General features: G+C 36.7%; 1 protein-coding gene across 1 annotated transcript; it reads left to right on the forward strand.

Annotated features, from left to right (window-relative positions):
• The first annotated feature begins 2,449 nt into the window (after positions 1 to 2,449).
• Positions 2,450 to 10,622, forward strand: LOC114279796 (protein argonaute MEL1). The gene is made up of 22 exons (XM_028222072.2): positions 2,450 to 3,048; positions 3,863 to 4,062; positions 4,490 to 4,639; positions 4,759 to 4,892; positions 5,453 to 5,562; positions 6,062 to 6,165; positions 6,597 to 6,735; positions 6,820 to 6,936; positions 7,101 to 7,208; positions 7,316 to 7,375; positions 7,550 to 7,669; positions 7,767 to 7,938; positions 8,014 to 8,135; positions 8,249 to 8,386; positions 8,468 to 8,610; positions 8,694 to 8,756; positions 8,832 to 8,895; positions 9,375 to 9,510; positions 9,606 to 9,679; positions 9,798 to 9,892; positions 9,995 to 10,026; positions 10,134 to 10,622. Exons 1-22 carry the CDS (start codon positions 2,602 to 2,604, stop codon positions 10,322 to 10,324), a joined length of 2,919 nt encoding a protein of 972 aa, XP_028077873.2. The 5' UTR covers positions 2,450 to 2,601; the 3' UTR covers positions 10,325 to 10,622.
• The last annotated feature ends 6,341 nt before the right edge of the window (positions 10,623 to 16,963 follow it).

Below are 16,963 nucleotides of genomic sequence, written 5' to 3' on the forward strand. Positions count from 1 at the left end.
CAATCTGTTAAAACAGCTCAATCTACACCGATCTACTTGCAAATCACAAGTTGATTTATTTTGTGATTTAAAATTTATAATTTACTTTCAAAACTATTCTGCTCTACCTCTCATAGTTTATACATATTTATGTTTCACTTTTAATTAAATATCAAAATAAAAATCAGTATGAGAGAGATTTAATGCGAAATTTGGTGTAAATGAGTATAATATATATAAAAAATATTATGTAAAATTAGTTAGTAGTATAATATTATATAAATTAATGTTATATATTATTCAACTATTTGATAATTGTTTAAAGTTATTATTCAATAAACTAATTGGTAAAACCGTCCAAATCACGGTTTGGTTATGAATAACAAATGTGTTAATCCATAATTCATGATTTGATTTTGATTTTATTATCAAACCATACTGAATTGCACCGTGTACATCCTTATGCTGTGTTTAGTTAGGATATTTAAGAATGGATTTAGAAAATGAAATGAAAAATATATGTAAAATGCGAATAAAATATACATATATTTCACCGAATTTCATACAATTTTTTCTTTTTTTTTTTTCATTTTCAAATCGTTTTTCTTTTCTCATTTCAAATCGCTTTTTAAATCTTTTAATATGTTAGTAATGTGTTTGATAAAATAGTTAATGGGCTTACAGAATCACAAAGAGCTAGATGAGAGGTGGGGAAGGTGGGGAGGGGTTGTCCAAAGATGGAAAGAGTTAGTGGTGGTGAGTATTGTGGATGAAGGGTTACGGTGCGCCGAGAAGGGTGATCGGGGGATGAAGAGGGCGAAAAAGGGTGGTGACAGAAGAGAGGTAGTTGGAATGGTGAAGCAGGGGTGGGGACAAGCAAGAGAAAGGAGATATTTTTATCTTTTTTCTATAGATTTAATGTTTTTCAATTAATTTTAATTATTTTTTGTCATACATATATATATATATATATTAAAAATTTACCACCAATATTAGGCTCCTATGTTTAAAATTTTATTATAATATTTAGTTATGTTTTAAAATAATATCAATAAAAATTTTAATGTGGTGATTTTAATTATAATTAAAGTGGAATTTGTTTGTCTCCAAATGTAGATTAAAATTTTAAATGCACCCAGTTTTTCTTTGCTTCAAAATTTCTTCGACTTGTAATGACCATTATTAAGTTTATTGAAAATAAGTAGTCAATGATTGATTTATATTTATATATAAAAATATACAATCTATTATTGAAATAATACTTATTATTAATTTTTTTAAATTTGACTGGATAGCTATTGACATCTAGCTAATTTAATTTTTTATATGAATAATTTATTTATGATAATTTTGAAAAGATAGTTAAAAGTCATTAAAATGAGCTTTTAATTCATTTTGTGATATTTTGGAAAGATAGTAAAAAGTTAATTTTTTAATTTTTTTGACTATTTAGGCTTCGTTTGGGAACAATCTTTTTTAGTAATTTTTTGAATTTTTGGTTAAAATATAATGTAAAAAAAAATAATATGTTTGGGATGACTTTTTGATTTTTTACGAAAAGATGTACAAAAAGTAGAGAGAAAAAGAAATTTTTGACTTTTTAGTATATATTGTTTGTTTTTTGATTTTTTTAATAACTTTTTAATTTTTTGATTAAAAAAATTACTTACCAAATAAGACCTTAATGTGAAAAGTGATGTGACTTAAAATTAGTAAAAAGTTAACTTTTACCTTTTTTGGTGCCTTCCCAAAACACCCATGAATCACATAATCTCTTATATTTTTTATATATTTTTTTAAAAAAATTGAAAAAAAAAATCAAAAAAATTAACTTTTAATCAACTTTTACCAGTTTAAGAATTAAGACGGGCTTGAGATAAACCCACAAACGAGATTCTCTAATTGAAAAATTAAATTATAGATACGTTGAAATCTTTTTTAAATCTAACAGTTACAAAAAAGAAAGATGCATCATAGATTTTTTGTAATAATTTTATTGTGCTTACCTAACAATTTATGTTTAAAATTAAAGTGAAACTACGTCATTTAGGAGTATATATGCTTTTAATATAATTTTATTTTAATTTTAAATCATTGATTTAAATATAATATAATAAATATGTTTTCCTTATAAGGTATATATATATAAATTTTTAAAAGCATATTTTTATAAATTTTTTTAAATTTTTTTAACATAAATATAATATAATAATACACGTTAACAATTTTTTTTATTATAAAATAATAAAACTATCATAAAATAATTATTATAAAATAATAAAACTATCATAAAATAATTGCATAAAATAATTTTGAATCCTTACCCCTATAATTTCCAGTAATTTAATTTGTTTCCAATCTAATTACGGAAATATTGCGCCATTTTATTTCTGTCCTTTTTCGTCTTCGTAACCCCCCACTCTCTCTCTCTCTCTATATATATATATACATACATACATACATACACGCTATTCCATCGATAAATACATACGCATACAAATCTCTCTCTCTCTCTCTCTCTCTCTCTCTCTCTCGATCTCTCTCTACTGTTTACTCATATAACACTATTTTTTTCTCTTTCAGTCTTCCGTTTTCTTCTCTCTACAACTCTTCTCCAGAGCTATGTCAGGACGCAACCGTGGACGCGGCAGCGGTGTTGGTGGCGGTGACGGTGGAGGCCGAGGCAGAGCCCAGCCTCGCACTGGCCTTCCTTCGCCGGCCGTGCAAGGCCGCGGAAGAGGTCGCGGCGGTGCCGGACCAGCCCCTACTCAGGCGCCACCGCCGACGGTGAATCAGCCTCCTGTGGTTTCACATTCTCCTCCGCCTTCTCAAGCACCGTCGTCGTCGACGACGAGGACTGAGGTGTCGTCTCTCAGCCAAGACGTCGAGAGCAAGTTATCGTTGCAGACTTCGCCATCGCCGGTTCAGCCTATAACGGTGTTGCCATCGTCGTCGAAGTCTCTGAGGCCGCCGGCGAGGCCGGGGTACGGAACGATCGGCCGGAAATGCATTGTTCGTGCGAATCACTTTCTGGTCGATGTTGCCAACAAAGATCTACACCACTATGACGTCAGTTTCCTCTTCTTCTCTCTCTCTACACACGCACTCTCTCTCTCTCTCTCTATATATATATATACGCGTTTATATTTATGTCTCTCTGTATACTCTCTCTACGTTTATATTTATGTGTGTCGGTTCAAAGTCTGAATACATGTCAATCAGTTTTTATATCTTCTCTTTTGGTTTTTTCTTAGGTATTCGTGATTTTTTTATTCGGTTTTATTCTGTGCTGATTTTGACTCCTCTCTTTATTTTATTTTATTTTTTGTTTCTTTCGTTCAAATGCTTGCGGCTCTTGTTTGGTCTTAGAAATCGATATTAGTACTTGTCTTTCTACAAATTTATTTATTTTTGAATATTATTTTTTATCACTCATTGTGCATTCTATGTTTGTATTTTGTGCATATTGTGTTCATTTGGTACTTTTATAATGCTTAGGTTGTTTTGTATCTCTGTGGATTTATTTATATAGGGCACACCCAAATTTCTATCCTCTTCCAAAACACTCACGATGATTGTATCATATTTTCGTGTTTAGATATTCTGATATGATGGAGTGTCTTAGGACATACTGACAAAGTTTTGGAGACAGAGGATCCTCTGCCATAATAATAAACTATGCAAAAGTTTGGCAGTTACTTTGTGTTTAAATGGAATGATTGTTGTATGAATAGGCCATGAACATGTTACTTGCTTTTTGTGTTGAGTTTTTGTTTTTTAGTTTTGCTTTTGGCTCCTTTATGGTTTGTTTGTTACCTGTTTAGTTTCTTTGGTGCTTATTCTATAATTTTAGTTCTTATTGAACTCTAATGGATGGTTTTAGGTGACAATCACTCCTGAGGTTGCGTCCAAGAAAGTTTGCAGGGACATAATAAGTGAGCTTATTGCTTCGTACCGGGAATCTCACTTAGGCAAGCTATGGCCAGCTTATGATGGAAGGAAGAGTTTGTTCACAGCTGGGAAATTGCCTTTCATCTCGAAGGACTTTGTTGTTAAGCTTGTTGACAAAGATGATCAAACTAGGTGATTCCCTCTCTTTTTCTTTACTATTGGTTGGAGACGTGGATTACACAAAATTGTTTAAATATGTAGACTTTAAAATAAAGGCGACTTGTTTATTTGCAAATTTATTATGGATTTTGATCATTTTTTGTGCAATGTTTAGATGCAAAGGAACGTTAGATTGTTGTAATTGAGATAATATGATAAGTTGATAATTACATTCCACATACTTTTTATGCAAACACTAAACTGTCCTTGACCTTTAATTTCTTTCTTTATTTGTCCCAAAGTTCTGTGCTCCTAGGAGTGAAAATCCATCGAGTCAGGCAAACTAATTTTCAATTTGATGAAGTTTCTACGTATCTTAGGCTATCAAATTTATTTTTTGGTAAATCACCCTTGTCTTTCTATTTAGCTGAATTTAATTCCATGCTTGTTTTAATTGCAGGAGAGAACGTGAGTTCAAGGTGGCAATCAAATTTGCTGCCAAAGCTGATATACATCATTTGCAAGAGTTTCTACGTGGTAGGCAATTTGATGCACCCCAAGAAACTGTACAAGTTCTTGATGTAGTTTTTCGATCAACACCTTCCACTATGTGAGTCTCATTGACTTAAAAGAATTAAACATATTTGCTTTTTATGATTTTCCTTGATATCTATTCATTAGGTTGAGGAGTGTGATGGCTCCACTGATTGCATATGTTTTTTATTGCAGTTATACTGTTGTTGGAAGGTCATTCTTCTCTCCCATATTGGGTGAAGTAGGCGATCTTGGTGATGGTTTACAATATTGGAAAGGTTTCTATCAAAGCCTTCGCCCAACCCAAATGGGTCTCTCCCTTAATATTGGTACGAATTTCTTTAATTGTTGGCCTTCATTTCTTTTTATATTTATTTTATCCTAAATTAATAGCTAAGAAGCACACACTTCTAAGAACGTGGCGTGTCCGTGTTGGATATCGACAATTGTTGGACACTTCCCAACATGTGTCAAAATGTGACATATTTTTTAAAAAGTTTTTTAGATCCGTATACTCTTTGGATACTTGTGTCCATTGATTAAACACATGTGTCTCCAATTAGACACACATGAATTAATTATAAGTTTGTACTAATTAACTTATGATACAATAATAAAAGAAAAAGTAATGAAAATTTATAAAAAAAGTGTTATATTACATTTTTTATTATTTTTGAATGATATGTTCATATATATATAAAATTATATATTTCATGTGTGTCCTCCACGTGTCGTGTCTTGTATTTTTTGAAAATTAGCGTGTCCGTGTCGTATCTATGCGTGTCTCGTGTCTGTGCTTCTTAGATTAGTAGTAGTTTTACTACTAGCTGCTCCACTATGATTATATAGCTTCCTTTTCTAAAGCATCTTATTCATTCTCTTGTTGCAGACATGTCAGCGAGAGCATTTTATGAACCAATTCTGGTTTCTGATTTTGTTGCAAAATATTTCAATGTTAGAGATCTAACGAGACCTCTGTCTGATCAAGATCGTATTAAGGTATTTTCTCTTAACCATCTAGCACGGCATACAGTCATTCAGTGCTATTTTCTGTGGATGGGAACACCTTAGTAAATGGCTGTGAAGCAGGGATTAAGTAGCTTTTTCTAGAAGCGAGGGTTTTGTTTTTAATGTTGTCATGGTAAAAGATAGTGGTCTGTTGAATTTTTTTTATAGTAGTACGTTTTCCACCACAACCAGTCATTATATATATGTGCTCTTGCCTGTGTATTTATTTCTGGGTGTTTTGCTTCTGTTGTTGTCTTTCTTCTTCCTCTCTTTTGTTGGTTCCTCACCAACTGGCTCTTGGTGCTTTTTAGCCCCAAGCTCCTCTTTATTGATGTAATTTTTCACACCTTGTTGGTTTCATCAATAAAGATTTTCTTTGCCGATCAAAAAAAATATATATATATGTGCTTTTGCTTTGATATTTTATGGTCCATACCCACATTTGACCGTTATGCCCTTCTACTTTCCCTCTTTTTTTGTGTGATACCAGGTTAAGAGAGCTTTGAAAGGTATTCGGGTAGAACTTACCCACAGGGAGGATGGCAAACGGTACAAAATATCTGGTGTATCGGCTCAACCAACAAGCCAATTGACGTGAGCTAGTTTTTTTTAGACTTCTTTCCATTCTCGCAAATTGCTTTAATTATTACCAGTGCAAAACAGAAGTCGCTATGCTTATAGATGGATTATATCAATTTTTTCATAGGCAGAAACTGTTTTTCAAGATTTTTAGAAGCAACTCAAATATTAGATGATTCAAAAATTTAAAGCTGCAAGATAATATTTATGTACCAGTTAAAATTGCGCATACGTTATTTCTCTTTAAATTGTAAGCTTGAACACAAATACACTGTTATTGAAATTGCTTTATTGTTTATCACTTTATGTCTGTTGGCTTGGATGACAAACCAGATGGAAATATGATGTTACAAATATATAGTGCACCATTTGACTTTGGTTTGGTTTTTATCATGTATTTGTTGTCTTTCTATACCACTTCCTGTTTATGACCATTTTTTTAATAGGTTTGCCCGCGATGACACGGATGCTAAGATATCAGTTATTCAATACTTTCGTGAGAGATACCACATCAATCTAAAGTTTGCGTTCTTGCCTGCACTTCAAGCTGGCAGTGACTTAAAGCCTGTTTACCTACCAATGGAGGTTTTCTCATTTTTAAAACGTAATTTTCTGTTTTAAGTTATACAGTAGGGATCTTAGCTTGCATTGTTTTGTCTTCCACTACAGCTTTGTAAGATTGTAGAAGGACAAAGGTATTCAAAAAAGTTGAATGAAAAGCAAGTGACTGCTCTGCTAAGGGCGACCTGTCAACGTCCTTTTGAGAGAGTACAAAGTATTAGCAGGGTATGAATATGTTAAGATCATCGTTAGTTTTGATTATTAGAGTTCTCAATCATTTCATAAATCTCATAGTATACATCTTTTAGTTTATGTCCAAAAATATAGGGAAATTGTTTTCTCCTACTTTGTTCACCATTATTTTACTAGATGATGCTGCTCCATTGCAGATGGTTGAGCGTAACAATTACAACAATGATAAGTTTGTGAATGTATTTGGGCTTCGAGTAAAGACTGAACTCACATCTATTGATGCTCGTGTCCTTCCAGCTCCAATGGTAGTTTTTTATCTATTAATTTCTGTTATGAATAAATATTTCACTTTCATATGTTTTATTTATTTATTTTATTTTATTTACTTTAACCAGTTCTTCAATTGTTGCAGCTTAAGTACCAGGGTACACAAGAGGTCCCACGAGTGGGGTGTTGGAACATGATTGATAAGGTTTAGTATTTGGTTGCTGATTTGATATTTATCTCTGCTGCAAGCTATTATGAATCTTAAAGTCAATTGATAGTCAAATCTTCTGGCATTATTCTTTCTTAAAGAATTTATGAACTAGAAGATGCTAATGCCTTTTGTACTTTAGGATGACCCTTCGTTAGTTTGGTTGTGCAGAAAATGGTTAATGGTGGCAAGGTGGAGTTTTGGACATGTGTGAGCTTCTCACGGCTAAGGCAAAATGAGGTTTTCAAATTTTGTGAGAATTTGGTCGACATGTGCAGGAATAAAGGGATGGTATGAGTTTCTCATTCTATAGTCGTCATGGTCATTTGGAACATCTGCTTTGAATTTGAAGAAATTGACACTTGACCTTGCCTGATATTATTTGAAGGATTTCAATCTGATGCCTTTAATTCCCATCCGTTTGGCACATCCTGCTCAGATTGAGAGGACCCTTGTTGAAATTCACACTCAGTCTAATGTGCAACTAACGAGCATAGGGAAAGCTGATGAACAACTTCAAATGTTAATTATTATTTTACCTGAAGTCACTGGATCTTATGGTAAGTAACTAAAACTATTTTTTTTTTTTTTAATTTGACAGAGACGTTGACTTGATGAGATTTTACTTTTGACAGGAAGGATTAAGCGGGTGTGTGAAACAGAGTTGGGAATCATATCCCAGTGTTGTCAGCCCAAGCAAGCAATGAAGTGCAACAAGCAGTATCTTGAAAATGTTTCTCTAAAGATCAATGTGAAGGTGTTTGTGTTGTTCAATATGTGCTCAAAATATTCATGTTGGTTTTCATTATTTAAAAATTTGGTAATTTGATTTTCCTTTCCCCCTCGTTTTGTTAATAATATTATTTACAGGCTGGTGGACGGAACACTGTGTTGGCTAATGCTCTTGAGAAAAAAATTCCCTTTCTAACTGATCTACCCACGATAATATTTGGTGCTGATGTGACTCATCCTCAACCCGGGGAGGATTCTAGTCCATCTATAGCTGCAGTAAGTTGTTTGCATCTTTTTTCATTTATTGGTTTGCTTAATGTCGGATTTATCTTGCTTTTAAAAAGGAATTTGTTATAGGTGGTTGCATCGATGGACTGGCCAGAGGCAACTAAATACAGAGGATTGGTCTCTGCACAGCCTCACAGGGAGGAAATTATACAGGATCTCTACAAAACTTCTCTGAATGCTAAGAATGAGATAGTTCACGGAGGAATGATTAGGTAAAAAGTTGGCTTTTCTCTTCATATTTGTTGTGGTAAATGTAGCATAATCTTTGCTCTCGTTCAATTGACATTTATTGCAGGGATATGTTGATTTCGTTTTGGAGATCAACTGGGCAAAAACCTTGTAGAATCATATTTTACAGGTGAATCCTTGCTTTGAGAATGCAAGTGACTACTGTCTCTATTATGCAACATTTTGACATTGGTATTTATTGCAGAGATGGAGTTAGTGAAGGTCAATTCAATCAAGTTCTGTTATATGAGATGGATGCCATTAGAAAGGTACACATTATTGTTTAAAAATAGGAAGTACTCATCTTACATGTGTGACAATATTTTTGACCTATGGCATATTGATTTGTTTTTCATGTGACCATGATTACTAAAATCATTCTGAGCATTGATTTGTTTTAGGCTTGTGTTTTGTATTCTTTGCATCGTCTTGATGTCTTTCTAATAATATTTGTTTATTTGTCAAAAAAAATCATGTTGAGCAGCATCACTACTAGTGCCCCAACCCCCAATCCCTCTTCCAACAACAAAAAAAAGGGTACAAAATTAGCTAGATTACCTTATCTAATTGAAATGACAGCCTTTATTAGAGGTGGGTAGGTAACAAATTAGTTTTTGGGCCAACTGTTGTGCAACGTGAAGCCCTTTCTCAGAAACATTGTCTGCTGAATGGAATCTTATTTTTCTTGAACGGTTAAGTTTTTTGTTCTATGTTTTTTTTTATATATATAACAGTGTCTTTTTGTCAGGCTTGTGTCTCCTTGGAGGCAGATTATTTGCCACGAGTTACCTTTGTGGTGGTGCAGAAGAGACACCACACCCGCCTCTTTCCTGCAGAACATGGTGATCGCAATTCAACAGATAGGAGTGGCAATATTTTACCAGGTATGCATTTTGGTTCTCATTTGAACAATACTTGCCCATGTTGTGGGAGCACTTCTTGCTCATTGGGAACTGTTTCCTTTTTTGGTGATCATTAGGTACTGTTGTTGAAACAAAGATTTGCCACCCTACGCAATTTGATTTCTATCTTTGCAGCCATGCGGGTATTCAGGTAAACTCTGTTATCCTTTGCTTAGTTTCTACCACACCAGTTTGATTTGATGCGTGTTCGAGCGAGTATTTCATTGTACTAGTAATAATTATTGAGTGAGTTTGCTTTATCTGAGCAGGGAACAAGCCGGCCTACACACTACCATGTGCTCTATGATGAAAACAAATTTACTGCGGATGCCTTGCAAATGCTGACGAATAACTTGTGCTACACGTAATTTCTTGGACCCTTCTAGATTTTTTCTTCTTGTGATTTCAACAACTTTTGTGTATTTTGCAAATCCATCATAACAAATATTTGCTGCCTGCCCTCCAGATATGCTAGGTGCACTCGTTCGGTTTCAGTAGGTTTGTCCTTGATCAGTTGAATGTTTTTAATTTTACTTGTCTGTAAAGTTTGAATTCTTATGCTTGATGTGCTTAATTATTAATAGGATGTTGATTTAATTTTGCAGTTCCACCTGCCTATTATGCTCATTTGGCAGCATTTCGTGCACGCTACTACATCGAGGGTGAAACATTAGAAGCCGGATCAAGTAGTGGAGGTGGACGTGGAGCAGGTCAGGCCACAAGGGAGAGGAGTCTGGAGGTTCAGCCACTCCCCCAAATCAAAGACAATGTTAAAGCTGTTATGTTCTATTGTTGAGCAGTGTTTTTCCTTTCTTGTTTATTTTGCGCTACTAGATGGAATACAATAGGTTTAAGCTGTTTTTGTGGATCAAGTGGTGGTTTTGGGGTAAAAATTGAGCACTGCTCCTTTTGGCAGAAGAGCAACATTAGTACTATGCCTTACAGTTCTACGCATTGGTGGAGAGTAGGATTCCTTTAGACTTCATTTTGTTATGTTTTTGTGTTGGAATTTTATCGTAGTTAATTGTGTCCTGAGGCAGAATTGGAATCCGGGGTGTCTTTTGGCTAAATCTAACCCATTTGATTTGTGCTAATCTTGTGCTTAAATGTGTTTTAATGTTGTGATGGTGTTGGATGTATGCGGTGTTTCCACTTGAATCATCACATTATTTTGATGTAGGATTCAATCCTAGGGTTTCGATGATCCTCTTTTAACCCACTTGATCAAGAGGAAGCATTGAACTTGATATGGGCATGGCTAAGAGTCCAAAGAGATCAGAGCTTTCAAGCTCCACCGAGCAAGGTCCTACAATGGCTGAAACAACTTCATCAGTTACAGTTTCATATATCAAATCTTAGTTCCTTAGTTACTGTCAAGCTTGATTCAAATAATTTTCTCATATGGAGGAGTTAGATTCAGAATGTTCTTCGTGCTACAAACCTCCTTAGTTATGCAATTGGTTTGACTGTTTGTCCTGCTTAAGAAATCATGGATTCAATTGGACAACAACGAATTCTGAATCCAGAATTTACCAAATGGGAGGTAATTGAAGCTCACTGCCTAAGCTACTTAATTGTTCTATCTCCTTCGGTTTATTCATTTGTTCTTCATTATACTCCTTGCTTTCAAGGGTGGCAAGCCCTGGAAAAACAATCTACTTCATTATCAAGATCACATATTCATCAATTGAAGACTAAGTTGCAAACAATCACCAAGAAATCTCTCACCATGGAAGAATATCTTGCTCAATTTAAAGAAATCTTAGATCAATTGTCTTTGGCATCTGCAAATATTCATGATGAAGATATGATGTTAATCATTCTTAATGGTCTATCAGATGAATATGATGCTCTTAAAACAACAATCCATGCACGATCTGACTCTCTTTCCATGGATGAGCTACGTTCCTTGTGTTCAGAAGCAATTCACATTGAATGTAAAATCAAACACTATGATAATCATAATCTCATTGTTGTGTACTCTGTTTCGTACGGTTCAAACCCTACCTCTTTATCTAGTTACGGCGCTCAGTCTATTCTATCTTTCAATGCATATAGCGGCATTTCTTCACATCTTCAAGGTAGAGGAAATTTTAGGGGTAGAGGTCGTTTTTATAATGGCAATTGTAATCGTGATGGCAGTCGATTCTACAATCAAAGCAACATAGGAAAGCTACATTATCATTCCTCTAGTTATGGTTCTTCTTGCTGTCAAATTTGAGGTAAGATGGGGCCACATTGCTTTTGATTGTTGGCATAGAATGGATTAGTCTTTTGAGCCTCTGACCTCTATGTCTCAGTCTCAAGGAAATCAATTGAATACTAGAGCCTATGCTGCTACTATTCCTTAGAATGAGCAGTCTTCGCCAGCTTCGACTGTCTATTGGTACATAAACTCAGCTGCAACAAATCACATCACAAATGACTTGTCCAATCTTCACATTTCTCAACCATATCACAACCAGGATCAAGTTACTGTTGGGAATAGATCTTCTTTGCCTATGAAAAATGGTTTAGACCACTAAAAGAGGAGCATTAATTTGTCTTTTTCCTCTTTGTATTTTGTTTTTTTTCCTTTATTTGTTTTGTTTTTAAATTGTATGCCAGCTCAGTAGAGCTGCATTTAGAGCAGCTCTAGTAGTGGTCACAATCACCACTGTTTACCTATTCACCACATTGGTACATGCATTTTGCCTATTCCTACCTACTTTTTCTCTCTTAATTATCTCTTGCATGTGTCTTCTATTTCTTCTAATCTCTTGTCTGTTCAATAATTATCTAGGGATCATAATTGTGTGCTTATATGTTTTTTATGCTAATTCATTTCTTATTTAGGACAAGCACACTGTTGTAGACGTCCCCGAACGTCCCGGAAGGATAAATCCCGTTTTGTTCATTGGGCTCACTACAGTTCAGGACTCAAAGTCACGGTCCTGTATCTAATCTCGCAGAGTGCAATGCAAGACCGATGAATCATCAAAGAGTCCAAATCTGGCAAATCATTTTTGAAAACAGATTTTTTGAAAGAAGTGCCAAACATGGACTGCTTTGCCAGATATAGAGTCGCCACCTAAATATTTTATTTTTGGGGAAATTTAGGAAACCCTGACTCGTTGCCTAAGGCCACGTGTCCGTCATCACCAAAGTTGCCTCGGCTCGGGAACTTGGGTACGATTAGGGAAGGTCACTTCGTGGGCACCCCGCTCGCCCGATCAAAGATCGGCCTCTACTAACCATGATATCTAGTTTTGAAAACATTATGCGTTCTTATTTCGGTTATTAGCCTAGATTTACTATGTGATGCGCACAACATACAAGTATAGACTGGATCACCTGAATTGGAACGAAACATCTCATGTTTGTTTTGAAAACGGTTTGCTACTCGCAAGTAGGCTAAAATGTGGATTTGCCACCCTCAGGTGGGCTTAGAAAACAAGATGATTTGCCACTATCTAGTGGGTTTAAAACTCACAATTGATGAATTGTTCCAATCCAAATAACCCAACCTTCACCCACAGGCATTCAGGCAGGTATATCACATAAGCAAATAGCCTCATGGTAAGCATGCTATCATGGCAGTCACTCACACGCATGCAAGGATGCTAAAGCATAAGTACTTACCGAGTACTCCAAGCCAAAACAGAAGCTATGTTAGAGATCCATGCATGATCCTAACTATACAGAAATGCCTGATGCAACACATGCAAAAAATGCAACTACAATAGGCTCGGCTATTCTAAAGATGGCATGTGAAATGCTACAGCTAACAAGTACTCAACTCGGAATTGAAATACAAATGCAGTTAGTATGATGCGCCGAGTCCGGTGCATGCAATACAGATGAATGAATACAAACATGCTATCATGCTGTATGTTAATTGAAACATGCCCTAATCTAACCATCATAAGCTGGTAAATAAAAGGGAGAAAGACGTGGGGTTGGAAGACATACATCACACGCATGCACACTTATTATAGTTGTGCCCTCGCTCGGAGGGTCCGAATAATAATATACAGTCCGAATAATAATACAGTCCGAATAAATACAAAATCCTAATTAGTTAACAATTTAACTAGGAAAGCAAGTAAATTAGCACGCAAATCCATGGACCGCCTCAGCTCTGTTCCAAATGATGAATGATGCATTCTTGAGTTGCCTTGCGCAGAAATCCATTACGATGCCCCAGTTTGCCTCTGTTTGCAATTGTTCTTGGAATATTGCGCAACGCTCCAGAAGGCCGCTGATTTCTGATTTACTGCAACAGAGAGCAACAAAGGGGCATGGCAAAGTATTTTCACATATGTATGCATGACAACTCTTCAAGGAGTGTAGTCCTCGATCCCCGTGCCACCAATCACGCATATCGATGCATGATGGCCGATGCGTCAAATTGCACAACTCAATATGAAATGAATGCACATGAAAACACAACAGACCTAAACTCCATCATGGGTAATCCGGAGTGTCGGCGACCGGGAATTGAGACACGTTCCGTCACTCGGAGTACGAAACGTACCTCGTTTCCCATGCTTAGGCTAACTCCTATCCCAAACACGATGCAAATGAGATAGCATACACAATGCGATTAACATACAACCTAGCATACGCAATGCTATGAAATGGCATACACAATGCTTGATGTGACATGGCATACACGATGCTCTAACATGCAATCTAGCATACGCAATGCTATGGACCGAAATGACATACACAATGCACGATGGACTTACACCAACATGAATGGACCTCAGCCACACTCACATCAGTGGCCAGACAATGATGAAAAGAAAACAAGAACACTCATGCAAACATGCACGATGCAAGGGATCGATCCTAAGGCATCGAATGTCACTCTACCAAAGCATGGAAAAGGATGCAACATGACATGGAATAGCCTAAATTACAGCCCTAAAACAACATGAAATATGGTCCCGAAACATGCAAATATGGCACACAATGCAAGCTAGGGGGGCCGGGTACCAAAACTAGTGAAATGCGTTACACTAGAGGTACCCGAAGCAATGCACCAAAGGCAAAACCAACCCCAAACAGACCCTAGGCAGGTCTGAAATAGTGGGGAATTGACCTAAAATGGTGGCTCGGAATGCAACGGAATGGAGCTCATTCAATGGTCGGTAAAACGGGCATACAAGCCCGACTCTCAAACACATTTAAAGAGACAAAAACACGGCAAAATGGCATTCAGGTAAGCTCTGAAATGTGATGAATGATAGGCTCAAAACATGAAAATATCTCAGTACATGCATGCAATGAACTTCAAAACTCGAAGATAGTCAAGTGCGTTGAACTACAAGCATGCAAAACTAACATCATTCAACCACAAGACCAAAAACAGAGCTAAGGTGGCCCAAAATAAGCACATTATCAGTTTTAAGCAAGGCCAAACAGTGCTAACATGACGGACTAAAATAGCGTGCAACATTGGTTAGTAAGTATGGGTTGTATTACAACTATAGGATGCGCATGAGATCTCATCAAACCAGCCAAAAACAGTGAACAAAACATGTCAAGATATGCCCAAATAACCACTGAAATGCAGCCAATGCATACAAAAATGATGAGCTCCTTTGGAGGGCCATGCAAGGGGTTACTCAACACATACAACAAGAACACTTAGCATGGAAAAACCAACTCTGGAAATCAAATATGACAAGACTAAAACTCACCAAATTGGCCTTGAAATGGGTCGGTGAAGCATACAATGAAAGGCCCCCTCAAAAGGCCTTGAATGAAATTGCTCTACACATGCATCATAGACATAAAACATGGAAAAATGGGCTCCGGACAGAGCTAACGCAAACCATGAAACTCACCAAATTGGGCCCAAAAAGTAACTTCACAACATGCAAGTGAGGGGCCCTCTGGAAGGCCAATAGGGCCAACCAACAAGACAAGGAGAGAGGGGGTCACCCCCCCTGATTTTAGCTCTCAAACATACATCCAAGCCACTGAAAATCCATTGGATTTCAGTGGCTAGGAGGCCAAACCAAGGCCAATGTGAATGCTCTAATGCATAGCCCTAAATATGAAGGAATGAAACATGAAAGGGGGTAGATGACCCCAAACAGAGAAAGTGTCTTAAACAAACATATTTATAAGCTCAAAAGGAAACTTTTTATAGTTTATGAAAAATCTCAAAAATGCTCACAAATAAGACTAAGATATGATGCAAAATAGGCCTACAAAGAGGGATAAAACATACAAGGATGCAGGAGGCCTCAAACAGAAAAATGTCATTAATCAATATTCAAGAGGAACTCAAAATATGACACTTTTTAGTTTATGAAAAAGTCTATAAATACTTGCAAGTAAGGCTAATCAATGGAGCAAAAAAATACAAGTTTAAGGGAAATAGGCACTTACCCTTGAAGAGCAACAAAGCTGGAGCTTTTGGACCAAGTTGGTGAACCTTCAACCCTTGCAAGTCAGTCCCAAAGTGCTGGAATGGATGGAGGAGGTGTTGTGCTAAGGGTTGGTGTGCAAAAAGGCCAAGAAAACTAGGGTTTTGGAGCTTGGAATAGTGAATATGGAGGATGGAGGGTATAAGCCTTCACCAAATTTTGTTCAACCCTTCAACATGAAGCCAAGCCTCTCCTTTATAGAGGAGAGGCTTCAAAATATCTCCAAGAGACCCCAAGTATCCTCCATACATGTGTATGGAGGATGCACCAAATGGCCTCCAGTTGGCACAGCTGGATTACACTCAGAGAGAGCAAAAGCAAGAAGCAGGCCGACCAGTTCAAGTGGCTGGCCGGCCACTCCCCCTGGTCGGCCGACCAGGGGTCAAACAGGTTAAGAAAAATTTTTGGCCGGCCACCCCAAAAAGGTGGCCTCCCAGATGAGTGCAACACAGCTGTGTAGTGAAAAACTAGAAAATGTGACCCAGGAGAGAGAAAAGCTAGCTTTTTAGCAAGGTTCAAAAGGGTCAAGATGAATTTCTGGCCGGCCTACCCATATTGGTGGCCTCCCAGATGAGCACAACACAATGGTGGTATGAAAAGCTAGAAATTGTGGCTCAAAAGTGAGAAAAACCAGCTTTCTGTCAGAAAAACCAGCTTTTGGAGAGAGAAAAAGAGAAAACTGGTTTTTCAAGGGAAACGGTGGCCTCCCACCATCTTACCACCTCCCTAGCAATGAAAATAGGGTCCCTACCAAAAACGGTCCGAGACGGATGTAAAACGAAGGTTCGGGGAACAAAACGCGCAGTCTGGGGCCCCGAAAACAGGCTGTCAGGCACCGAAAATGGCGTATGACCACGAAGGTCGTCTCCCGGCCCACAGTGTCCCTCTAAAGGGAGGAAATAAGGTGTGTGCCAAAAACCGGAGCAATCGAAGGTAATTAAGCGGTCCCGAACTGAGGCACACGGCTGACGGCTTCGAAAAATCAGAAACTGGCCTCCAAACGGGAAAAATGG

The sequence above is a fragment of the Camellia sinensis genome, chromosome 14 (assembly GCF_055761805.1).
Source record: "Camellia sinensis isolate YWXY chromosome 14, ASM5576180v1, whole genome shotgun sequence".
Classification (NCBI taxonomy): Eukaryota; Viridiplantae; Streptophyta; class Magnoliopsida; order Ericales; family Theaceae; genus Camellia; species Camellia sinensis.